Below are 20899 nucleotides of genomic sequence, written 5' to 3' on the forward strand. Positions count from 1 at the left end.
GAGTAAGCACATATATAACATTGTTCTTGGGTCGCTTTAAATTTAAAAATAAAAATACATTATTATTTTATTAGAATGATTCAATGAAAGAATATAATACTTTTATGAAAGAAAGTCGTCTCGATATGAAATTTGAGTTGTGTTGGTATAATGGTGTACAAGTCCAAGATAGATACAAATTTAGATATATTTTTCTTAATAAAAGTATAAAATTGGAATTTAAACAGTGTATAGGGATTTGTAGATTATAAATAATTATGATAAAAATAAAAATATAGATTGTTTGTAAAATAATTACAGTAATCATATATTTTAATACGAAACATATATGAAATATTTGATATTGTCAAATAAAATTTATTTGATAGTAAACTTTCCTACTATAAAATAATTTATTTAAATCTTAGTTATATGGACTAGTTTTAATTAAAAATCTAAAAAATATAGGTTAAATGTATATTTGTGCCCTTAAGTTTTTGTTCATTACATATTTCGATTTAGTAATAACTATTTTGACACCTTATTTTTACATTTCAACACCTTTCATCGTAGGACTCCCTTTTTTTATTCAAAAGATAGTTTCATTTATAACATAGAATAATTATTATATTTGTTCTATAGTTATTTAAAAAAAAAAAACAAGAATGATTTTTTTTTCTTCTGAAAAAGTATTAGACATGAACTTCATAACTATATAATGAGTTGTTTAAATATACATTTGACTAACAAATTAAAAAATGAATGTTTTTACTCTTATAAATATCAAATATAGACTTCATAACTAATTAATGAATCATTTAAATACACATTCGACTACCAAATTAAAATATAATCCAAAATATTTAGTTAAGAGAACAACATCTACTGATCATAGTATAGCCAGTTGTAAACCGCAGTCTATATTAAAATATTTATGAAGAATTCACATTATCTCTCTCTAAAAATTAGTACTCTCCCTTCTCTCTAAAACCAAAAAACTTTTTTCTTCTTCATCTTCATAAGGGTGGGAGAAGATGATTTTTCCGATTAACCGGAAAATTATCTTCTCTCCGCTACTATTAATCGCAGATCTACTTTTTTCGTTTCAATAAGTCTTTATTAAGGTGTTTGTATGAATTTTATTTTGATTGAATATACTTTTAACTGTTGTTGTAGATCTAAAACTTGGGAGATAACTTATGAATCTATTGAAGATGAAGACTTGAAAAGTTTGAAACTTTAAGAATCAAGCGGTTTCAAGATCGTATTTTCAATTAGAACCATTTATGTTTTGGGTAACCTTTTAATGGGCGAAAAAGTCCTAATCGATGACTGTATCAACAGTTCTCATCATTATTTTAGAATAGTTCTTTTAATTTGTTGAAGAACTATTCATCTATGTAATTTTCATTCTCATCAATGAAAGTTTTAACCTTTGACAAAAAAAAGAAAAGAAGATTTCACATTATCCTTAATAATAATAATAAATCATATTGAGCCAATAAATGGGCTAATAATCACCCATGGCACCTCAACTTTAAAGGTACGGGCGCTAAACCCCCTGATGTTTAAAAACGGGCGCTAAACCCCCTGATCTTTGTGGCGGCGCTCACTAAACCCCTTTTGGACGAAATATGACCAAAATACCCCTGGCGCCGTTTTTCCTGGTCAACTGACTTTTTTTCAAATAAATAAATAAATAAATAGTGGCGCCACGTCAGCTGCCACGTCACCAAACTACCCTAAAAAATTAAAACACCTAAAATACCCCTAAAACACCCAACCCAATCAAATCAACCCAATTACATCCAACCAAACCACTTTCACCCGAACCGCCACCACAGCCACCACCACGCCGCCGCCGGGAAATTTTCCGGTCATCTTCTCCGATTCGAAGATGACCGGAAAATTTCCGGTCATCACCACTAGATCTGTTCCTCAGTGTAAATTGCAAGTTTTTGAGTTGGAAAAAGGTTTCCGTATTCGTTGTAAATTAGTTTAAAAAATCACGTACAAATACAATTAGTGTTCAAGCGAATCAAGATTGTAAGAAAGAAATTAGGGTTAGGTTTTCTGAAAAAAAAAATCAGAAGCAAGCATGGAAATCGAATCTCAACGTCTGGAATATGAAGCTGAAGTTGAAAGGCTCAGCAGCGACTTAATTCATAGCCTTCCAAACTCTTTTTGCGCAGCACAAGATCCCGATCCAAATTCTGCTGAATATCTATTTCCAAGGTGTGTCGATTATATACAGAATATGGGTTTGTTTAAGACGAGGGAAGAAAGAAAATGCGATGAGAAAAAAATATGTAAAGTTGCTCATGAACATCCGGCATGGCCTACGGAATATCTCTTGGATTTGTACTCAATAATCCCGAGGCGAACAAAAGGAGAGGCCGAGGATTTCCCTTTGAAAGGTAGACTAAAAGGTGTAGTTTTCATCTGGGAGGACCCTGCCATCCGCTGGGTCATAGATGCTGAATTGTCCGGTGAAGATGAAGGTACATACACGCTCCCCCTCTACGGTCCCAATAGCAGCCGACTCTACACGTGTGATAGCAACTCGAGGATTGGCGTTGCTCTCACTCTAAATGATCGCCCTATATTGCATGGTATCGACCCTGCTGTTTACTGTTATGAGGATGCTCAATTATTTGGTCGTGATAACCAAGTTACCAGAGGCTTTTTCCTGATTCTAAATGATTGGCTAGATTTTCCATGTTTTCAAAACCGTCTTCTGGAGAGCCGAGCTGACCCGGGTGACAAGAGGTCCGTTCGTCACCCCAATGTTTCTCCGTTGCAAATCTATGCACAGTATGTTGTTGTGCGGCCTGGACTAGTGGCCCGGATTAAGATTCGAGTCAAGAATCCCCGGCACATCGTCTCCGTCTCTGGTTCCATCTATGCTCGCCCTTGCTGTTTCGCCCACCGAATCCCCCTTATCATCTCCGGCGAAATGACGGAGGTGGATGCAGATGGGACCATTTTGCTGAAGAGGTCACTTGTGGCCTGTCCACCTCATGCCTCTCTGGTCATTGTAGTCGATGGGCTGGTTGATCAAGATGGCAACCCTGTTGTTCTCAGTGCCAACACTTTCTTCATTCCGGCCGAGCAGGCACGGGCCGAGGCTAAGATCATGTACGAGTCCAAGCTTAGGCCTACAAATGGGCGCCTCCAAGCTGAGGTCGAATGGATTCCCCATAGTCTTTGCTGGGACCCTCCAAGCTGGGGTCAAATAGATTCCCCATAAATTTGGCTCTTAATGTGTTTTGTTTAGGATGTTTGTTATTGTGCTTTCCCAGTTCTACAAAACGTTATTGCCCCTTGGTTGATGTTATGAAGCGGGTAAGTGTGGTTGTGTTTCTTATTTGACTTTCCCTTGTTGGTTGTTGCACTTTTTTCTGGTTAATGTGAAATGTTGTTCATTTGATTGGCTTGCATACGCAGATTTATTTTATATCAAGGGTAACTGGAGGTTGAAACGAAAGCTCCTTCTCCGGATACTGATGGTGAAAATCTCAACGCTGAATCCTTCATCTAACATAAAATGATGAAATTGTTGCTGGTGGCCGTCTTTTTATCCGCAATCTTCCATATTCTACAACATACTCATACTTGTTCTTTTTTAATTGCTCTAGTTATAAGAATATTTATTTTCAGTCCCGAAAAAATAAACAAATAATGACATGAAAATAAAATAAAAATAGGAAGATGTGAGTCATTTGTATTTGGATATAGTAAAAGCTAAACCAATTACCATTAGACAAGAAGCACCAGTGGTCTAGTGGTAGAATAGTACCCTGCCACGGTACAGACCCGGGTTCGATTCCCGGCTGGTGCATTCAATTTGGGGCAGTGACGATAATTGCGCTTTCTGATGGGTTGGGTCCCATCATTCATCTGATTCCATGATGACATTAGGCGCTCCTGAGCTCTTTTTTTTTTCTTTTTCATTTTTTCTTTTTAACCCACATAAATACAAGGGAGTAATATTTTATACAATTTATATGATTGTGATTATTTAGTTTAAGGATCTAATTAGCAATTTCCAGCGAGTAGTTTTTATTAGGTCTAATAAATCACAAAACTATAACATTATTACCAATTTTAGTCGATTTGTATCAATTGATTCAATAGTTGTTCCAAATTATGCCCACAGAGAATTTATGGACCATGAAATTTTAGCTGAGATAATAGATTATGTAAGGGTTTAGTTAGAATTTCGAATAGTCAAAAGAATATTATTAATTTATCAAAACTTACTGTATTGGATTAGTTTTCTGATAGCGTGAGACTGAATACATACTATTAATCGCTAAAATTGCTGATATAGAATTTGTGGACCAAAATTTTTTAGCGAAACTTAAAGCTTTTATTAGAATTAAAAATATTCAAAAATACTAAAATTTATTCATTTATTAAAATGGCTTAATCACTAAAAAAACCCTCACCTTTTAGCCCCAGTTGCACCCTGACGTTGCAATTTTGTCAGTTGCACCCTAATTCGCACCTTTGGGTTTCCATTCCACCCTCAAAATCAAATTGGACTTTTTTCACTCAAAAAAAATTCATAAAAACCCTTATAAAGTACTCGTTTGAACTCTTTTCCACATAAAAAAGTTAAAAATAGATGACTTATTTTAACTTTTTTCAAATGAAAAAGAGATCAATTTAATACTTGAGGGTGGAATTGAAAACCAAAGGTGTGAATTAGGGTGCAACTGACAAAATTGCAACGTCAGGGTGCATTTGAAAAGGGGTTAAAAGGTGAGGGTTTTTTTGGTGATTAACCCTATTAAAATTCACTGTATTGGGAGTCTTTTGCTCAGTGAAAGTCACATGAGACTGAATAAAAAATCAAAAATATAATAAACACATTGTTTGCCAAAATGGCAACCAACTGGTTAGTTTAATGTTGTTGGCAAATTTTTGATCTTTTGAAAACACACAACATGAAAATTATATAAAATTTGACACAAATAGAAAAATACTGTCAAATAGGGAAATAACTCTATTTTTAAGACATTTAGGAGTATTATGGTTAGGATTTTAGAATATTTAAAACATTTAGGATTTATTTTATGACAGTATTAGGTGATAGATAGTGTATTTTTTTTATTATTATTATCAAGTGCCATGAATCTAACCGTGTTAGACAACAAATGAGCATGAAGAAGTTTTATTAATTTGAAATCAAAGATCAGAAAGTTTGTGTACCGAAATTACAATTCAAGGATTTTGGTGATCAAAACCCAAAAAATAGGGACCATAGATAATTATTTGCCGAAAATTCATTTTCATGAAACGTTTTTCAATCTTCAACCTCACTTGATGTTCATGTACATTCTTTAATAATCTCAGCTCAGCCTCTCTTGAAAATCTGAAAAAATTCCTTGTGTACTTTATAACTCTCATTGTTCCTCCAATATCATGTTGTGCCCACATTCTGATCTTCATTCCTTCACAAAAATTATAGAGCTATCGGTGAGTTTTGAAATCATTCAATTCCGACACTTGTAGCTCAAGTTATGGCCCGATTTTTTAGCTGTATCAAAAAAATACGAAAATTAATACACATGAAATAAAATATTAAAATTACAATTATCAAAAAAAAATTACAAATAAATTAATAAAGACTAATAAGAAAAAAAACATGCATAAAAAATTCTAAATGCAACCTACATAATTTGAAACACTAACTATTTTCATTTCCATACAATATAATAAATTGGTATTAATATAGAAAATTGGCAGAACAATAATTTTCCACCAAATTGATATGAATCTATAATGTATGTCATTTTTTATTTTGGTTGTCTTTAAAAAAAGTAAGTTTCTATTATTAATTAGAGAAGAATATGTAGCCAATAATATAAAAAAAATACAAATTTACAGTATTTATGGTATTTTGTGTGAGAGTTAAAGCTTCTATATCTGCTTCAAAATTGATCTTGCGGGGATCAATAGCACATTTTATAAAAAAATAGCTAGCTTGTGTAATTTTATGAACCGTCTCCAGAACTGGCATCAGAGTTATATTTACTAGTTTTATGAGAATATCTTGTTGTTGCAACCAGTGGACTGTTTTCCTCTTCACATATTACTTGCGGTCTCTCCCATTCGTCACCCTTGAAAACTGGGTGTATGTATGCATCATGCAGATATATTCGTAAATTCAACGTCGGATCGGTGGCTCGTTCAAGTGTATCTCTCACCATAGCATCCTGCAACAACAATGTTAGATGGATCATCATCAACCACACCCACAAGCATTCACATAAACTCTTTATGGCAGCTTCTATGTTACACGGAAACATGTCCAGTCCTACGTTTGGGCGTTTCAATTTCATTTCCGGGAGCGTTAATGAAACTCCGAAATTTTATGTATATAATCTAATTCTTACATGAATATGGTTTCTCATTTCAGCGATTCCACATTTCAACCTTTTTTTTCGTGCAACATTTGTCAGCTTCATTATGCATAAGCAGGCAGAATCTCAAATTTGTTAGCATGTGATGTCGAGTCAAGTAAAGTTATAGTTATCCCTATGCAGCAGGACGAGGACAGAAACAAAAACACTGAAACAAGAAATGGCCAAACATAATATTCTTATAATAATAGATTATAAATTTAGAGTTTCCGATGTATTTGAGTATGCCGAAATGTATAACTCCATAAGTTTTCGGGTCACATAGCCTCTCTCTTTACCAGAATAAGCAGTATATAATGACAATGTACTTACTAAAATTACCAACCTGTAATGGGAATTTTACAAATGCAGATTCAAAACGTCCCTTGCAGAAGATGTGGAACCAAATTGTGAGAATAGGCAGTGCAATAAGCACAGGTGTTAATTCTTCGGCATCCTTCGTGCTCAGCAGTCCCAACAAAAGGAGCTGAGCTATTATTAAACCAATTATCAATCGCCGTTGCACATCTGGCCAGAATGCTGCTCCGCTCTCATATTTTTGGTTATATACATTTATAATCTTGCAGTAAGATGAATTTAACCATTAGCAAATCCCAAACATTAAGTTACTTTTAATGAGCATTTAATAAAAGAGCAATTCATTTCCATAAGCTGCCATACCTGATGACGAAACACCATATAGGAAAAAGCAAAGAAGACGACGATGAAGGGAAGAAGTAATGGTGTGACAGCAGCGTAAACAAGTCCGAGCAAAAAATAAAATTGTATCCGGGGTTCAGATGTTGCAAAGTCCACACAACCAGGATCCATTGCTTGATCCCTGTCTTGTTCTGTCTTAACCAGAAATGTATTTTTCAAATGGAACATCACTAACGGCACCAATCTAAGGATCTCTGCAGCAATTCCAGCCCAGCCATCAACCATTATGTAAGTAATGAAGAAGGTGGCTTTTAGAGGGATTGACACGCCAATGGTTTTCGGAATCCTGAGGAGAAAAACAATTACTGTTATTAGAAAATATTAATGTCTGAATCCTGCTCTTCAGAAAAAAATACTCAAAGCACGTAACTGAAACTAAAACACATTTAAAATTCTCTCAACGAAAGGACAAGAGGATTGTGGGATGAACATACTCAGTCGCGGACTGGTTAAGGAAAGTTTTGAGCTGATCCATTGCAGTTCCGGTAACAATGCTGCCGATAAACACATTAAAAAGAAGAAACAAATGGTACTTTCCAGCTGATCGCCTATCTAAAGATGAAAGTGATGTAAATCCTTCTATTTTGGACATGAACATAAGAATTGTTGGAAGTATAATAAGAAATATCTTCAGAGCTATGCCTGGAAGGATTCCTTGAATTAAAGACTTGACATTTTCCCTGCAACAAAATATTCAGAATTGCAAAATTTGACCATAAGATACTTGGCACTTTTCCGATCATCAAAAAGTTAACGAACAAAGGGCCATCAAAAACTTATTTTCAAAAAGTTAGTTAACAATATAATTTTCCAATCATGAAATGTGTTGTATCATCAAATGTCAGCAACTTTTCAGTTGAAATATGTTGCATTTCAATCTATCCTTATTTGGTGATGCAACAAATTTTTCTGAAAAATCAGTTGGCAAGGAGAATAGATGGATGGGATATGAATATTTTCAGCAAACCGGTTGCCTGCCATCCAAGTCAGAGTGCAAAAACTAGCGTTTAGAAAGAAACTAAAACAAAAAGGAAAGAACAACTTACATTTCAATTAAAGGTTTCAAGAAAGGAAGAACCTTCTCTATTCCCTCAATGCTGGCTAGAGACTGAACAAATGCTATAGGAATCATGAAAAAGAAGATCAGGAAAAAAATGGCAACTGCCATGAGTAGTCTTCGTACGGTGAGTGAAACATATGGTATCGCAAGATTATCCCAATAAACATCACGGGGCTCGGGAGCCCTCTCTGCCAACCAAATTGTTGGATTACTAGATTGCTGAGTTTGAGCACAGACAGCTGCTCCCCATCGGGATTTGAATGAAACAAATGCTGCTGGAATTACTGCCTTAGGATCGCTCAACACCCTTTCTCTTTCCTTTTCTTCCTGCACTAGAGTGTCATACATTAGCAGAAAATAAAGAAAGCATGGCTTTACCTCCCTCGAATTCTCTTCTAAAAAATAAAACAGCAGTAATTACATGTACTTACCATGCTTCTTTTGTTTATCTTACATATTGAAAGACGATTTGTTTTCCTATGTTAGCTAATTTACACCTCAGTGAAAGCAAAAAATTTAAGTACCTTAACATACCAAATTCATTTCTAATACTCACTTCTTCGCTGAGCTTTACAATCTCAGATGAATAGTGGTCAATTGCATCCACTTTAGTCCCCCAGAGACCCCAGAAACCTGTCTATAGACAAAGCATACATGCCATGATTAAAACACCACAAATGTTCTATTGAAATGTCCCATTAAGAGAGAATTGTTGAGCACACATGGACAAATAATTTACTAGAAGAACACCTTTCTGGTAGGCTTCACCGAAGGATTTCTCTCGTACTTGTTCTGGTAATAAACCAACCAATTATGCAAACTCTTCTTCTTTGCAACCAAGCTTGCAAGTTTATTTGCATTGTATACCACCTAATGATTAATACAAATACCCAATAAATCAGTAAAACTTAGTTGCAGAAAGTTAAATTAGAGACAAAAAGCTGATGTAGTGGTGCTTCCTAAGCAGTCCTCAAAAGCTAGAAAACTTCACCAATTATTAATCATTTTACCTTCATCCTGAGGTCATTTTTTTCAAATTTGTTTTAGGATTTTCTGCAGTATATGCTACTATTTCTACCACTCGAACAATTGTGATTGCCACAGATTGTTGAATTTTAATACCTGATGAGTAAGATAATAGTCAGGATGATTTACACAAAAGAAATGTTCAACATGCTCAGTGACTGATTCATCAGGATCTGGAGGAACATTCCTCACTAGAACCTGCAGAAAAACAGTAGATTGAAACAGCAAGATGAGATCAACTTTATGATTTAACAAACATTGCTGACTGCAAATAGACATTTTTACAGGAAAGAAGGTTCAAAAAAGAATAGAAAAAGAAATCCAAGTAATAACATATTAATGTTGGATAATAAAATTTCTAAACAGTCAACTGGTAAATTTTTCTTCTCAATTTGTGTCATATCATATCTTGCATGTATAATGCATGCAAAGTGAAAGTGGAAACAGTAAGGATATAAGCAATGAAGAAACAAACATCTGATAGCTTTTAAACATATGAGAGAAACTCACTGTGAATTGGTCAGGACGACGGCTTTCAGATGCTAGAAATTGCAAGCGCATATGAGCTATTTTCTTGTACTCTTTATAGACTACATAGAAAGTCCAAAATGTGAAGACATATGACATTACAACATGCGCCCAGAACCTTGAAAAGGAATAATATGGATCTATTAGTTGACAGAACAAAGAGCTATAGGTTTGCAAAGTGAGATTTACTTAAAAAACTGTCCTAACGTATTCTTACAAACAATACAAAACGAAACAATCCTGTTGGTATAATTCTCTCTCTTGATGCAAACTCATTTTTGTTTCCAAAATTCAATCCCATTGGAAGTGTGTTAATAGTACCAAAATGGCAAGCGAACAAGTTGCGTCAACAGGGGAAAAGAACAGAGGAAATCGTTAGCAAACTATTTCGTACCTTTTGGATCCAGGTGGAATATTTGATATTGACAATTTGTCAATATCACTAAAAGTCAGATCTTTGATATGCTCTAGTGTCTCTCCAGTCCAATTGACAGGCACCAGTACCCCAAAAGCAAGTATAGTTATTGGTACAAACACTTTCAATCTGCAAATTAGAGTACTCAAATTAGATGATTCAGCCCGGAAATCAGCAAACTTACATAATCCGCTTATTAGTTAAGGAATTTGCACTTGTAAATATGTCATTCCTATAAATTTGACATTGTGTTTGATATCGATGCTATAAATTACGAACAAGTTCATGACTAACCATATCACTCATTACACACTGTAAGCAAAGACCAACCATTAAAATTTGATATTATCGCTACGTGGACAACAAATAGATGAATGCATATAGTAATGTTTCAATAAGCAAGGGAAAATTAAGGACGAAACATACCCGAGAAGGTAAATCCGAATATAGACTACAGCATCAAGGCCTGCATGATCAATGAGCTCAGGTTCGGGCATTCGCAATGCAGCAGGCATCCAATTCAAAAACCTTATATATGTTTTGAAATCCAAGTTGATAAACTTAGTTACAAATGCCCTAGAACGTGTTGGGCTAGCTCTAATCCCCTTAAGATACCATTTAGGAAAGTAAACTCTGTCATTAAGGGGTTGAAGACGTAAAATAGCAAAAGCAAGAAGAAATACAATTGCAGATAGAAGATTAACAGCTGCTGAGTAACCAATATCTTGAAGAGTTGCCATTTTTTCCCTTGAAGATCAACTACTGATAATCTACAATTTAAGTGGAAAACAACATCTTAAATTAGATCATATAATTTACATTGACACTCAATTGGTTTTTTCTTACCAAATCTCAACAAACAACAATTATAATTGGATTAAAAAGATTACTAATAAATTTAATAAATAAAGGCAATAACATTGGTAACTTTTAATTCTCGAGAATCAAACAGAAACTTCAAGGTGACCAAATGAGGAACAAAGAGATTATCCAAGTATAAAACAAAAAAGAGTACCTGAAGGTAGCTGCATCAGAAATTGAATATGGTGAAGAAAATTCAGTGAAAATTTGATTGTTGATTGCTTCTAGTCACGAAAATAATTAGGGTTCTTAATTCCAAATTTATTGTTAATATGTAATTGATTATCAATGGGAGAACGAAATGCCAACACATGAATATGGCGGCAAAAAGCACGGAGCCGGTCTTTTTTTGCATTGTAACGGTCGGTATGTATGACAAATATTTGAATCTATTGTTATTCTCATTTCTGCCCTTTTCTTCGTCGTTTGCTCCATCGACTGTCGTTAATTGCCAAGCAATAAGCATTGGATTGTTAACAACACAGCCGTCTGATCTGTTTTGTATGCTTTTAATATTCAATTATAATAGATAATAATTTGTTTATTTTAGTAATATTAAAATTAAAAAATCATCTAAAATTATAATTATATAATAAAATTGAAAAAGATCAGAATATATAGCTGGTAATGTCACTTTATAACCACAAATTACTAGAAAAACAGGTCCTATCACAGTAGTATACATCTCACCCACACCTGATTTTTCTCTCACTGTATACAAAACAAAAATAAAAGACCAAAGGCCTAATTACTTAAAAACCACTCACCTTGTAACTTTTTTTCATTTATACCACGACCTAGGAAAATTTTCATTTGTACCCTATTTTCGATTTTTATGTTTCGTTTGTACCCCAAGAGTAATTTTTTTGATAATTTAAATAATTTAAAGATGAAAATATTAAAAACAAGATACATAAATGATTAACATTAACGTTTTATTAGAATATAGGTTAAAAATGAAGGACTAATTTAAACTTATTTTTAAAAGAAAATATGTCAATTCAACTCATTAGGGTAGAGATGAAACATAAAAATTAAAAATAGGGTACAATTGAAAATTTTCCTAGGTCATGGTATAAATGAAAAAAAATTACAAGGTGGGTGATTTTTAAATAATTAAGCCAAGACCAAAATCCAAGTCAGCTTCACAACCAGCACAATCTGTTAGAAGCGAGGGAGCTCAAACTCCCATCTCCAGCCGTTAGATTATAATCGTCATCATAATCATGATCATCGATCTGTATCGTGATCATCACCAGAGTCATCATCAACGTCAAAATCTGCACCTCCTTCATCCGACGATAACGGCACAAGCCAGCAAGTCCCGTACAGATGTCCATTTAAACACACGAAATACTCCACCCCATCTTCGCGCGAGCCAAGCCGTCTAGCCGCAGTTTTAGGAATAAGCTGAGCCGATGTCATACTCCAAACACGAAATCCACAGTAAGGACACCTCATCTTCTTCTCCAACTCCACCTGCCGTCTGATCAAACAAGCTCTGGTTCTTGATTTCATAAATCCCTTAAATACCCCTCTGTATATTCCAATATCATCCTCATTTTTTCCAGCTGGATGCTCACACGGATCGCTCACGTACAGCAAATCGCCTCTACATTTCGTACTCAGAAAGCTTTGACCGGACGTTTTAGAAAACCGGGAGGTTTTCACGAAATGACCAGCTGCAGGTCGACTCACTTTGAAATTCCGAGTTGACTCGCAGCCGCAGCAGTAGAACATGAGCTTTGCGAGTGCCTTCCAGCTGTCGCATAGTGGAGTATTCGGCGCACCGTTTGTTAATGAGGCTAACATGCGCGGCGCGCGATACACGCAGAGCTCTCTCCATAGCAAGCGTTTGGCCACCGCTCTGAGTTTTCCGTTGACGGAAGCTATAGAGCAGAGTGTGTGGAGGTCCCATTTTATGAACTCGAAGACTAAAACGAGTATTCGCTCGTTGAGTATTCCTGACTCGGACGAGTCAGGTGACTGATTCGATGTCGTTTTGAGTTTCTTGCTCGTGCTCATTTTTGCAACAATGCACTAATCACGGTGGTCTGTAATTTATATGACACGACAACTTGACGCGTGTCGTTCACTCAAAGAAAGGTGAATCAACAGTTCAGATTTCTGTTATTGGTGACGGACACGCGGCTTGTTAATGTCAGACAAAGGACGCGTGGTGTTATGCTACTGCGTAGATTTTATGATGGAGAATCGAGGAGTAACGTCAGTGATTGATTTTTTGAATGGCAGCAGGAGAACACGTGTCGTCTCCCGATGAAATTGTGAAAATATATCAATAAAATATCTGCGGGTTTGACGTGGCGTCTTTGGGAGGTGTGTCGTGCTATAAATGTCGTTTGTTGTTTTATGCCAGCGTGTAATTGCGGTATGATTAGGGAAAGCAGATAAAATCAGGTCTCACAGGTCAATTTAAACAGAAATATTAGGATAAAATGTGCTAGGATTCATCCTAAAACATTTTATTTTAATTGTCATTCATTTTGTCCCAAAGAAATGTTCATGTTCGTAACTTTAATTAACTCAAAGAAAACTGATTATTTATGTTACAGTCAAAAAGTTTTATCATTTAATTTTATTAATATTTAATTTATAATAATATAAAAGCATCGGTAAATGACTAGAATTAGCTGACTATAAATATTTATTTGCTCCAATAAACTCGATTATTGATAATTGTGGGATTAAAAATTATTATAATTTGTTCTGGATATTTTCATTTTTATTTTAAATTATTTATTTTCTAGGTTTAAATCCTCATATTACTATGTCAAACGTTTGTGAATATCATCAGTAATTTTAAAATTAAACTCAGGCTGAATAAATGTGGCCACTAATTTATGGTTTATTCCATTTAATAATATGTCACATCACTTAAATAAAAATAATTTTATTTATTATTTTATACGGCATATATATACACCAATGTGTAATAGTTCAGATAGAAAATAGCATAAGCGCTGAGCAGCATTCTGCTAAAGTCATTTTTTCTTACGAGCGCCCCCTCTTTCCATTTATCAAAAAATATATATACATATAATAATATAGATGTAGTAAACTATTAAGGTCGTGGTTTCATTTTTTTTACAAACGCTTCCCCTCTCCATCTATTAAAAAATATTATTATTTATTTATGTATTATATATTAGACTCTCTTATAGCAATAAAATAAATTATACTTTGTAAATGGACTTTTATAGTTTATCCAAAAATATGATTAAATATATAAAATTGACAATTTTTTTGAATTCATTTGATCTTATGATTTTTTTTAGAGCGATTTCAATAAGTATTCAATTTTACATATAGATGAAGCAAATCATATTGACTTTTATTTCATGCTCAAATTAAATGAACCAACGAGTTTAATTTGATTTGAAACACTAAATACAACATGTAAAATCAAATTCGAACAAACTTAATTAATAGATTAATTAACTAAGTTGATACCAAAATTTTATTAAATAAATGTTTTGCATCTAAAAAAATTGCATTTTTAAAATAAAAATTGTTCAAATAAATAAAAGCATTTAAAATGACATCTTATATAGTATTAACCTCACAATTGAGATATCATGGTTTGAATAGGTATGTTGTAGGTCTGGCACGGGTTAATTACACTGCTAAATCAACACAATAATGCTAAAACTTGACATAGGTTAAGTTTAGTGTCAATTTCAGTACTAAATTCAGCATATGCCAAATCATCATGCATTAAATTAATTACAAAATTATCATCGATAACATTTTGCATTGAAATTTATTATTTTATATTGAAGTTAAAATTTAAAATAAATATTATTTTCAATATTTTATCATTTTTGTAGTAAAAATAGCACAATTTAGAGCATATTCAATAAAAATATTTTTAAAATATTATTATAAAAAAGAAATACATTTAGTCACATTTTTGGCTTGTTTTTTTCTTTGAGAATAATCACGGTTTTATTAAAGCATATCTAAAGCAATTACATCAATGAAAAATGTAAAAAAAAAAATGAAAACTACTCTCAATGACCTGAAATGCAATAGGCGTTTTGCGTTAGAACATATGCCGCATGAAATTTTTTGTATGAACATAACACTTGTCGTACATAAAAGTTATTTTGAATTTTAACTTGCGTATTATAAAAATCACTATGTACTATGATGTATATATTTTGATTTATAATAGTATTTAACATATAATTATTATTTATAATTGCGAGTGTTTGTCGTTGATTGATGATTCAATGTATCTCTGTCTAATAGCAACCCCCAAAGGAGACAAGGTTGTCACTGCATAAATGATTGAGGTTATTTAATTAGTTAGAGCATTTTTGGTAGACTTTTTTAAGAAAAATTTAACTCTTAAATTTTAAAAATTAAAAAAAGCATATAAATTTAGATTTTTAGAGAGTCGAACTCTTAATTTCTTAACAAATGACCTCTTAATTCCATAATTATTTTTTATAGGGAGTAGAACATATAAAACATTTGTATGGGTTCTACTCCCCATAAAAATAAAAATATTAAAATTATTTGATGATTTGAAAAAAGATATGTTTTAATTTGAAGTTTACAAGAAAATGCTATAAGCGTCAAAAGTCGGCTACTGCATCGCTTCAGAATGATGAAAAAATTTATAATATATTCAACATAAACGGCGTGAATGACGAAAATGACATAAAATTAGTAATCTTTTTATAAATATTTTGTATACGTCAAATATTGTAAGTGTAATAGTGCCTCTCTACAATACTTTTGATAAAAAAAAACACTTTTAATTTTATAATTTAAATTAAATAGATCATTTTTACAATATAATTTTTGTAAGTTTTTCTAAAGGAAATTATAATTAAAATTTAATATTGCTAATATTTAAGAAAATATAAAAATAAACAATTTATTAAACTAAAATTCAAGATTTTTTTCTATTTATAATATTTTCTACGCTGTAAAGAATATTTTTTTACACTTCATTTGAGTTTTTACTGTAAAAGTTTGTATTTTACCTCTTTTATCAAATCAAATGTCTTTGAAAAGATTACCAATATGTCATATTTGGGTTTATAAGTACGATAAACACGTGGCATGTTAAAGGTATTTATTGGAGTGTATTAATATATGGAAAGGTGGAGGGTGATTATTGTTTCGTACAAATGCCTATGGACACGTGGAGTTATATCACTGACAGATAACAAACCATTTTAGTCATTCTGCCGATGCTTTTTGTCGAAGTTATCCGCTTTGGATGAATAAAGGATCGTTTCACCCACAAATAATTATACAACAGTTACGCCACATCATTTATACAACAAACCAATGAGACATCAGTTATGTGCAAATGTTTAATGATAAAAAAATAAGTAATAATTAAAGATTCTCTATCGCAAATTTTTATTGGCATATTGTAAAAATAATATAACATATCCATTATGTGGGATAAACACTCTTCACCCACTCACCTTAACACAAAATATTAAATAAATAAGTTTGTGAAATCGATCACTTTTACCCTAAATTTGACAAAAACATATCAAATCTCTCCTCCCCACTTTCATCCTCGAAAGTGAACACACTTTCCGGTTTTTAGTGGTAAAATATTTAAAATAGTTTTTAATATTTTCAGCATTTCTTAAATTAGCGTCTAAGGATTTCAAAACATCAATTTAATTTTTATAAATTTAAAACTTTATATAACATATAATTTTTTATGAGAAATTCAGGGATATTATTGAACTTTTTTCTGAAAAAAAATCCAAAGACACTACTGTACTTTTTTCTTTCTCTATTTCATCTTCCCAAAAACAAACCCTAAAATTTAAAGAATTTTCGCCGCCATCGTCCTCCAGCAACAGGTATTCCTTCTCAGTATCGGTGAATTGACCAAAACTTCTACGGGACTTACTTCGGATAAAAAAAATACTTTAATGGTGCAGAGGGTTACCATACCGCTAACCCTCTAGGCAAGGTCGTCATTGCGGATCTCTCAAATTTCCACGGCATTCTGTCTCAAGCGGAAAACAACGTGCTCTTCACTGTGAGCTCTGGGTAAATACACTAAGATTCATATTTCGTGAAGCCGCTCCTGGAATATGGTGTCAACGTAGCGCTCTTGACTGTGAGCTCAATAGCAAAGTTGGGGTATATGACTAAATAGTTTGTGAAGCTGGCTCATTCTGTCATTAGGGAGGACTTTTAAAAAAATGCGGGACTCACTTCTTAGGGTTCATTTCATGTTTAGGTTTAGGTTTAATTGATTTCATGTTTCGGTTTAAATTTAATTGATTTCATGTTTAGTGTTAGGTTTAATTGATGATTGTTTGTTGATGTCTCTGATGGTGAGATGGCAATTTAGGTTTGTCGGTGAAGGAGGAGCCGGTGAAAGGAGAAGAAATATTACGTATATGAAAAAGAGCAGAAAAAGTCCCTACTTTTTTCTTGATTAGTGTTTGAATTAATCATGGTTAATTTGGATTAATTTTTTTAATTAGTCAATCTGACTTTCTTTTTTTGTCAAAAGGAAGTCGATCCGGTTTTGCCAAGTACAGGATAAAAGTGATATGCTTTTGCCAATTTGGTCTTTTTTGATATTCGTGCCAAGTTGAGGGGTGAAATGACACATTGTTTATTGTTTTCGTCCTATTGTCTGATCTATAAGATGTTTTTATTTTTCTTGTCAAAAATTGATCTTTATTCACAAATTAATTGAATACCTGCGCGATTGCATAGATTAAATATAATATTATTATAATTTAATAATTATGTTAAAGTTTATTTTATATTTATTTTATTCAATAAAAAATATCTTAGGAGATATCGATTATTTAGATTATGAACTTGTGTTTTTGGGATCAAATAAATCATTTTAAGTCATTTTTATTTTTTCGGTCAATTAGGTCCTCAAACTCTTTTAATTTAGGTTAAGTGATGGAAATTGGATTCCACATAATAGTATTATGAACTGAATCCTGTGGGATTCGTCCACCGAGGCGGACTTTGGGACTCACTAAAGAATGATAAAGAGAACCAAGTTTGAGATAAAGAAAACCGAGTCTTAGGTTTTTAATAGAGTACTTGGGCACTCTTTCATTATTTTATTAGACTCAAAATCAAAATGTTAAAAATGGGAGAATGAACATCGGCGTGAATAAGACTTTAAATTATCTTATTCCCAAAATTGGTAATCTGGGGTCCATACATTAGTTTGTGCACAATGGTTTATAAAATTGTTACTAAGATTATAACTAATAGACTCAAACCTATTTTGCCTAATATTATTAACCCAACTCAAGTTAGTTTTGTTGTAGGTCGGAATATCTCTGATAATGCTCAAGAAGTAATTCATTCCATGAGGTGTAAGAGAGGCAAAAAGGGTGGTTTGCTATTAAAGTTGATCTCAAGAAAGCCTTTGATCGTCTCAATTGGAGTTTCATTGAAGATACCATTTTTGATGTTGGTTTCCCTTCTCATTTAGTTACCATTATTATGCATTGTATTTTGTCCTCGCACACGAGTTTATTGTGAAATGGTTCGACCTCGAGAGAGTTTAAACCTTCTAGGGGTATCCATCAGGGGGATCCCCTTTTTCCTTATATTTTTATTCTTTATAAGGAACGTCTAACGTCTATCTCATAGAATTAATCTCGCTATCAATTGTGGGGATTAGCATTCTATAAAGTTGAATAGAGTTGGCTCTAATTTGTCTCACCTCTTTTTTGTAGATGATCCTGTGCTTTTTGGTGAAGCTAATGATAGCCAAGGTCGAGTTATTATAGCCATCCTTGACGATTTTTCTATAAGCTCAGGACTCCAAATTAGTTTGAACAAGACCAAGATTTATTTCTCGGCTAATGTGGAGACTAGGCGAGCGGATAATATTAGCAGTATGATGGGATTTCAAAAGACGTAGGATCTTGGGAAGTACCTCGATGTTCCTCTTCTTCATACTCGGTTTTGAAAGAAACATACTCTTTCATTGTTGATAAGATTAAGCAGAAGTTATCTGTTTGGAACGCTAGCTTTCTCTCTTTAGCTGACAGGATCACTTTGGCTAAGTCTGTCCTTATGTCTATCCCTGGTTATACGATGCAAACTACTTCGTTTCCTAAAAGTCTCAGCGATAATATTAATTCAATTGTTAGAAACTTTGTATGGGGAAAGAAAGATGATTCTCATAAGGCCACTCTCATTAGCTGGAATAAGATGTTGGTCCCTTGCATTAACGGCGGCAGTGGCATCCTAGATTTTAAAAAATAAAATAATGTTTTTTGATGAAAATTGGCTTTTTTGTGATTACTATACCTGAACACCTTTGGGTTTAAATAATCAGAGATAAATACGGTTGGCATCGTAATAGAAATACTTGTAAAATTTCAGGCTCGTGTTCGTTGATTTGGAGAAATCTCTCTCATCTTTGGAACACTATGCTTCTCATTGTTCATTGGGCTATGGGAAATGGGCGTACTGTCAGTTATTTGTCCGATAATTGGTTGGGAGATTTGGGCCCTCTTCGTTTTCGTACCACGACATTGTTGCAACAATCAAATTTGAAAAGAAGTGCGTCTGATGTTACAATTAATGGAAGTTGGGATTGGAATTACGTGTCTAGTCTGGTCTCGCATTCAGTTCTCCCGCATTTGGCAGCTGTTAAACCTCCTATGGATTCAGATGAGCCAGATCATGCTTATTGGGGCCTATCCAGCTCCGGAAACTTCACTGTTTGCTCGGCTTACTGCCTTCAAGATGGTGCCCATTTGAAGAAGAGAATCCAAAATGGAAAGTTATTTGGAAGAGGTCGGGAGCGCATCATGTTAGAACTTTCCTTTGGCTGACTTCTCAGAATAAGCTTTTGACAAATTCGGAAAGGGCTATAAGACATATGACTTCAAATATGTCTTGTAGCATTTGTTGCTATAACGTTGAGGACATATATCATGTCTTCGAAAACTGTATCATAGTTAGGGAAATTTGGAAGAAATTGATGTGTCCTTTTCGTTTAATTCCTTCAACAGTTTACCGTTTGATGACTGGTTGTTTGTTAATTTGCAGATTGCTCATGATTCCATGGAGGTTTGTTGGGGGACGAGTTTTGGCCTGACTTGCTAAAGTTTATGGCATTATGGAAATAATTTCATTTTAACGAGGATATGCGGAGTTCTTTCAAAATTGTGCAGACTATTGATAAATTGGTCTCTTACACTATCGATGCCCGCCGTTTCACCCACCTTTCTAACCCTAATTTGAAGCACAAAATGGAGCATATTGTTGAATGGATCGCTCTCTCTCTCTGAGCTGTATTAAAATTAATACCAATGGTGCCGTTCACTCTCCTTCTAATAAAGCGGCTGCCAGAGGCTTGGCTCGAAACAATAGTGGTGATTGGCTTTTTGGTTTTAGCATATTCATTGGGATTTGTTCGGTTCTTCAAGCTGAGTTATAGGGTGCGCTTGTGGGTCATAGATCGCTTGGAACAAAGGATTTTAAAATGTTGTTCTTGAAATGGATAGCTTGATGGCTACTGAATTTGCGCAAGAATGTCATTACTGCCAATGCCAACACTAGCCTTTTGCTAGCTATTAAAGATTTTCTAAAGAGGGAGTAACCAGTTGACATCTGCCATATTCACCGAGAGGGCAATTGTTATATGCCGACGCCTAGCAAATATTGTTTTTTCTAAAGCTCTTAGGCTAGCTGTCTACAGCAACATGTGGGAGAATGTCAGATAGATGATATCGTCGGCGTCTCTTTGGCCCGTATGAGTAGACGGTTCTAAGTCTTTTTTCTGGCTTTTGCCAGTTCTTAAAAAAAAGATGAAATTACATATACATTATTTTTGTAAAATAAAATGTTTTTTTTGTTTATTAAAATACATTTATTTTTTAACTTTTATAAAAA

The 20899-nt window shown here is 33.6% G+C and overlaps 2 protein-coding genes and 2 non-coding genes across 4 annotated transcripts; 2 read left to right on the forward strand and 2 right to left on the reverse strand.

The window, feature by feature from the left end:
* Positions 1–3749: 3749 nt before the first annotated feature.
* Positions 3750–3820, forward strand: TRNAG-GCC (transfer RNA glycine (anticodon GCC)). The gene has a single exon. It is a non-coding gene; the product is annotated as a tRNA-Gly (tRNA).
* Positions 3821–3829: 9 nt separating this feature from the next.
* On the forward strand, positions 3830–3914 carry LOC126654221 (small nucleolar RNA snoR114). Its single transcript, XR_007632475.1, has one exon. It is a non-coding gene; the product is annotated as a small nucleolar RNA snoR114 (small nucleolar RNA).
* Positions 3915–5142: 1228 nt separating this feature from the next.
* Positions 5143–11320, reverse strand: LOC126686024 (CSC1-like protein At4g02900). The gene is made up of 13 exons (XM_050380034.2): positions 11154–11320; positions 10565–10908; positions 10118–10267; positions 9706–9841; positions 9292–9393; positions 8920–9039; positions 8726–8806; positions 8156–8496; positions 7544–7789; positions 7071–7395; positions 6736–6969; positions 6023–6203; positions 5143–5524 (listed from the first exon to the last, which is right to left on the reverse strand). The coding sequence occupies exons 2-13, from the start codon at positions 10876–10878 to the stop codon at positions 5481–5483; spliced, it is 2274 nt and encodes a 757-aa protein (XP_050235991.1). The 5' UTR covers positions 10879–10908; positions 11154–11320; the 3' UTR covers positions 5143–5480.
* Positions 11321–11909: 589 nt separating this feature from the next.
* Positions 11910–13198, reverse strand: LOC126686169 (EID1-like F-box protein 3). Its single transcript, XM_050380206.2, has one exon. It carries the CDS (start codon positions 13022–13024, stop codon positions 12230–12232), a length of 795 nt encoding a protein of 264 aa, XP_050236163.1. The 5' UTR covers positions 13025–13198; the 3' UTR covers positions 11910–12229.
* Positions 13199–20899: the final 7701 nt, after the last annotated feature.

The sequence above is a fragment of the Mercurialis annua genome, linkage group LG6, assembly GCF_937616625.2.
Source record: "Mercurialis annua linkage group LG6, ddMerAnnu1.2, whole genome shotgun sequence".
Classification (NCBI taxonomy): Eukaryota; Viridiplantae; Streptophyta; class Magnoliopsida; order Malpighiales; family Euphorbiaceae; genus Mercurialis; species Mercurialis annua.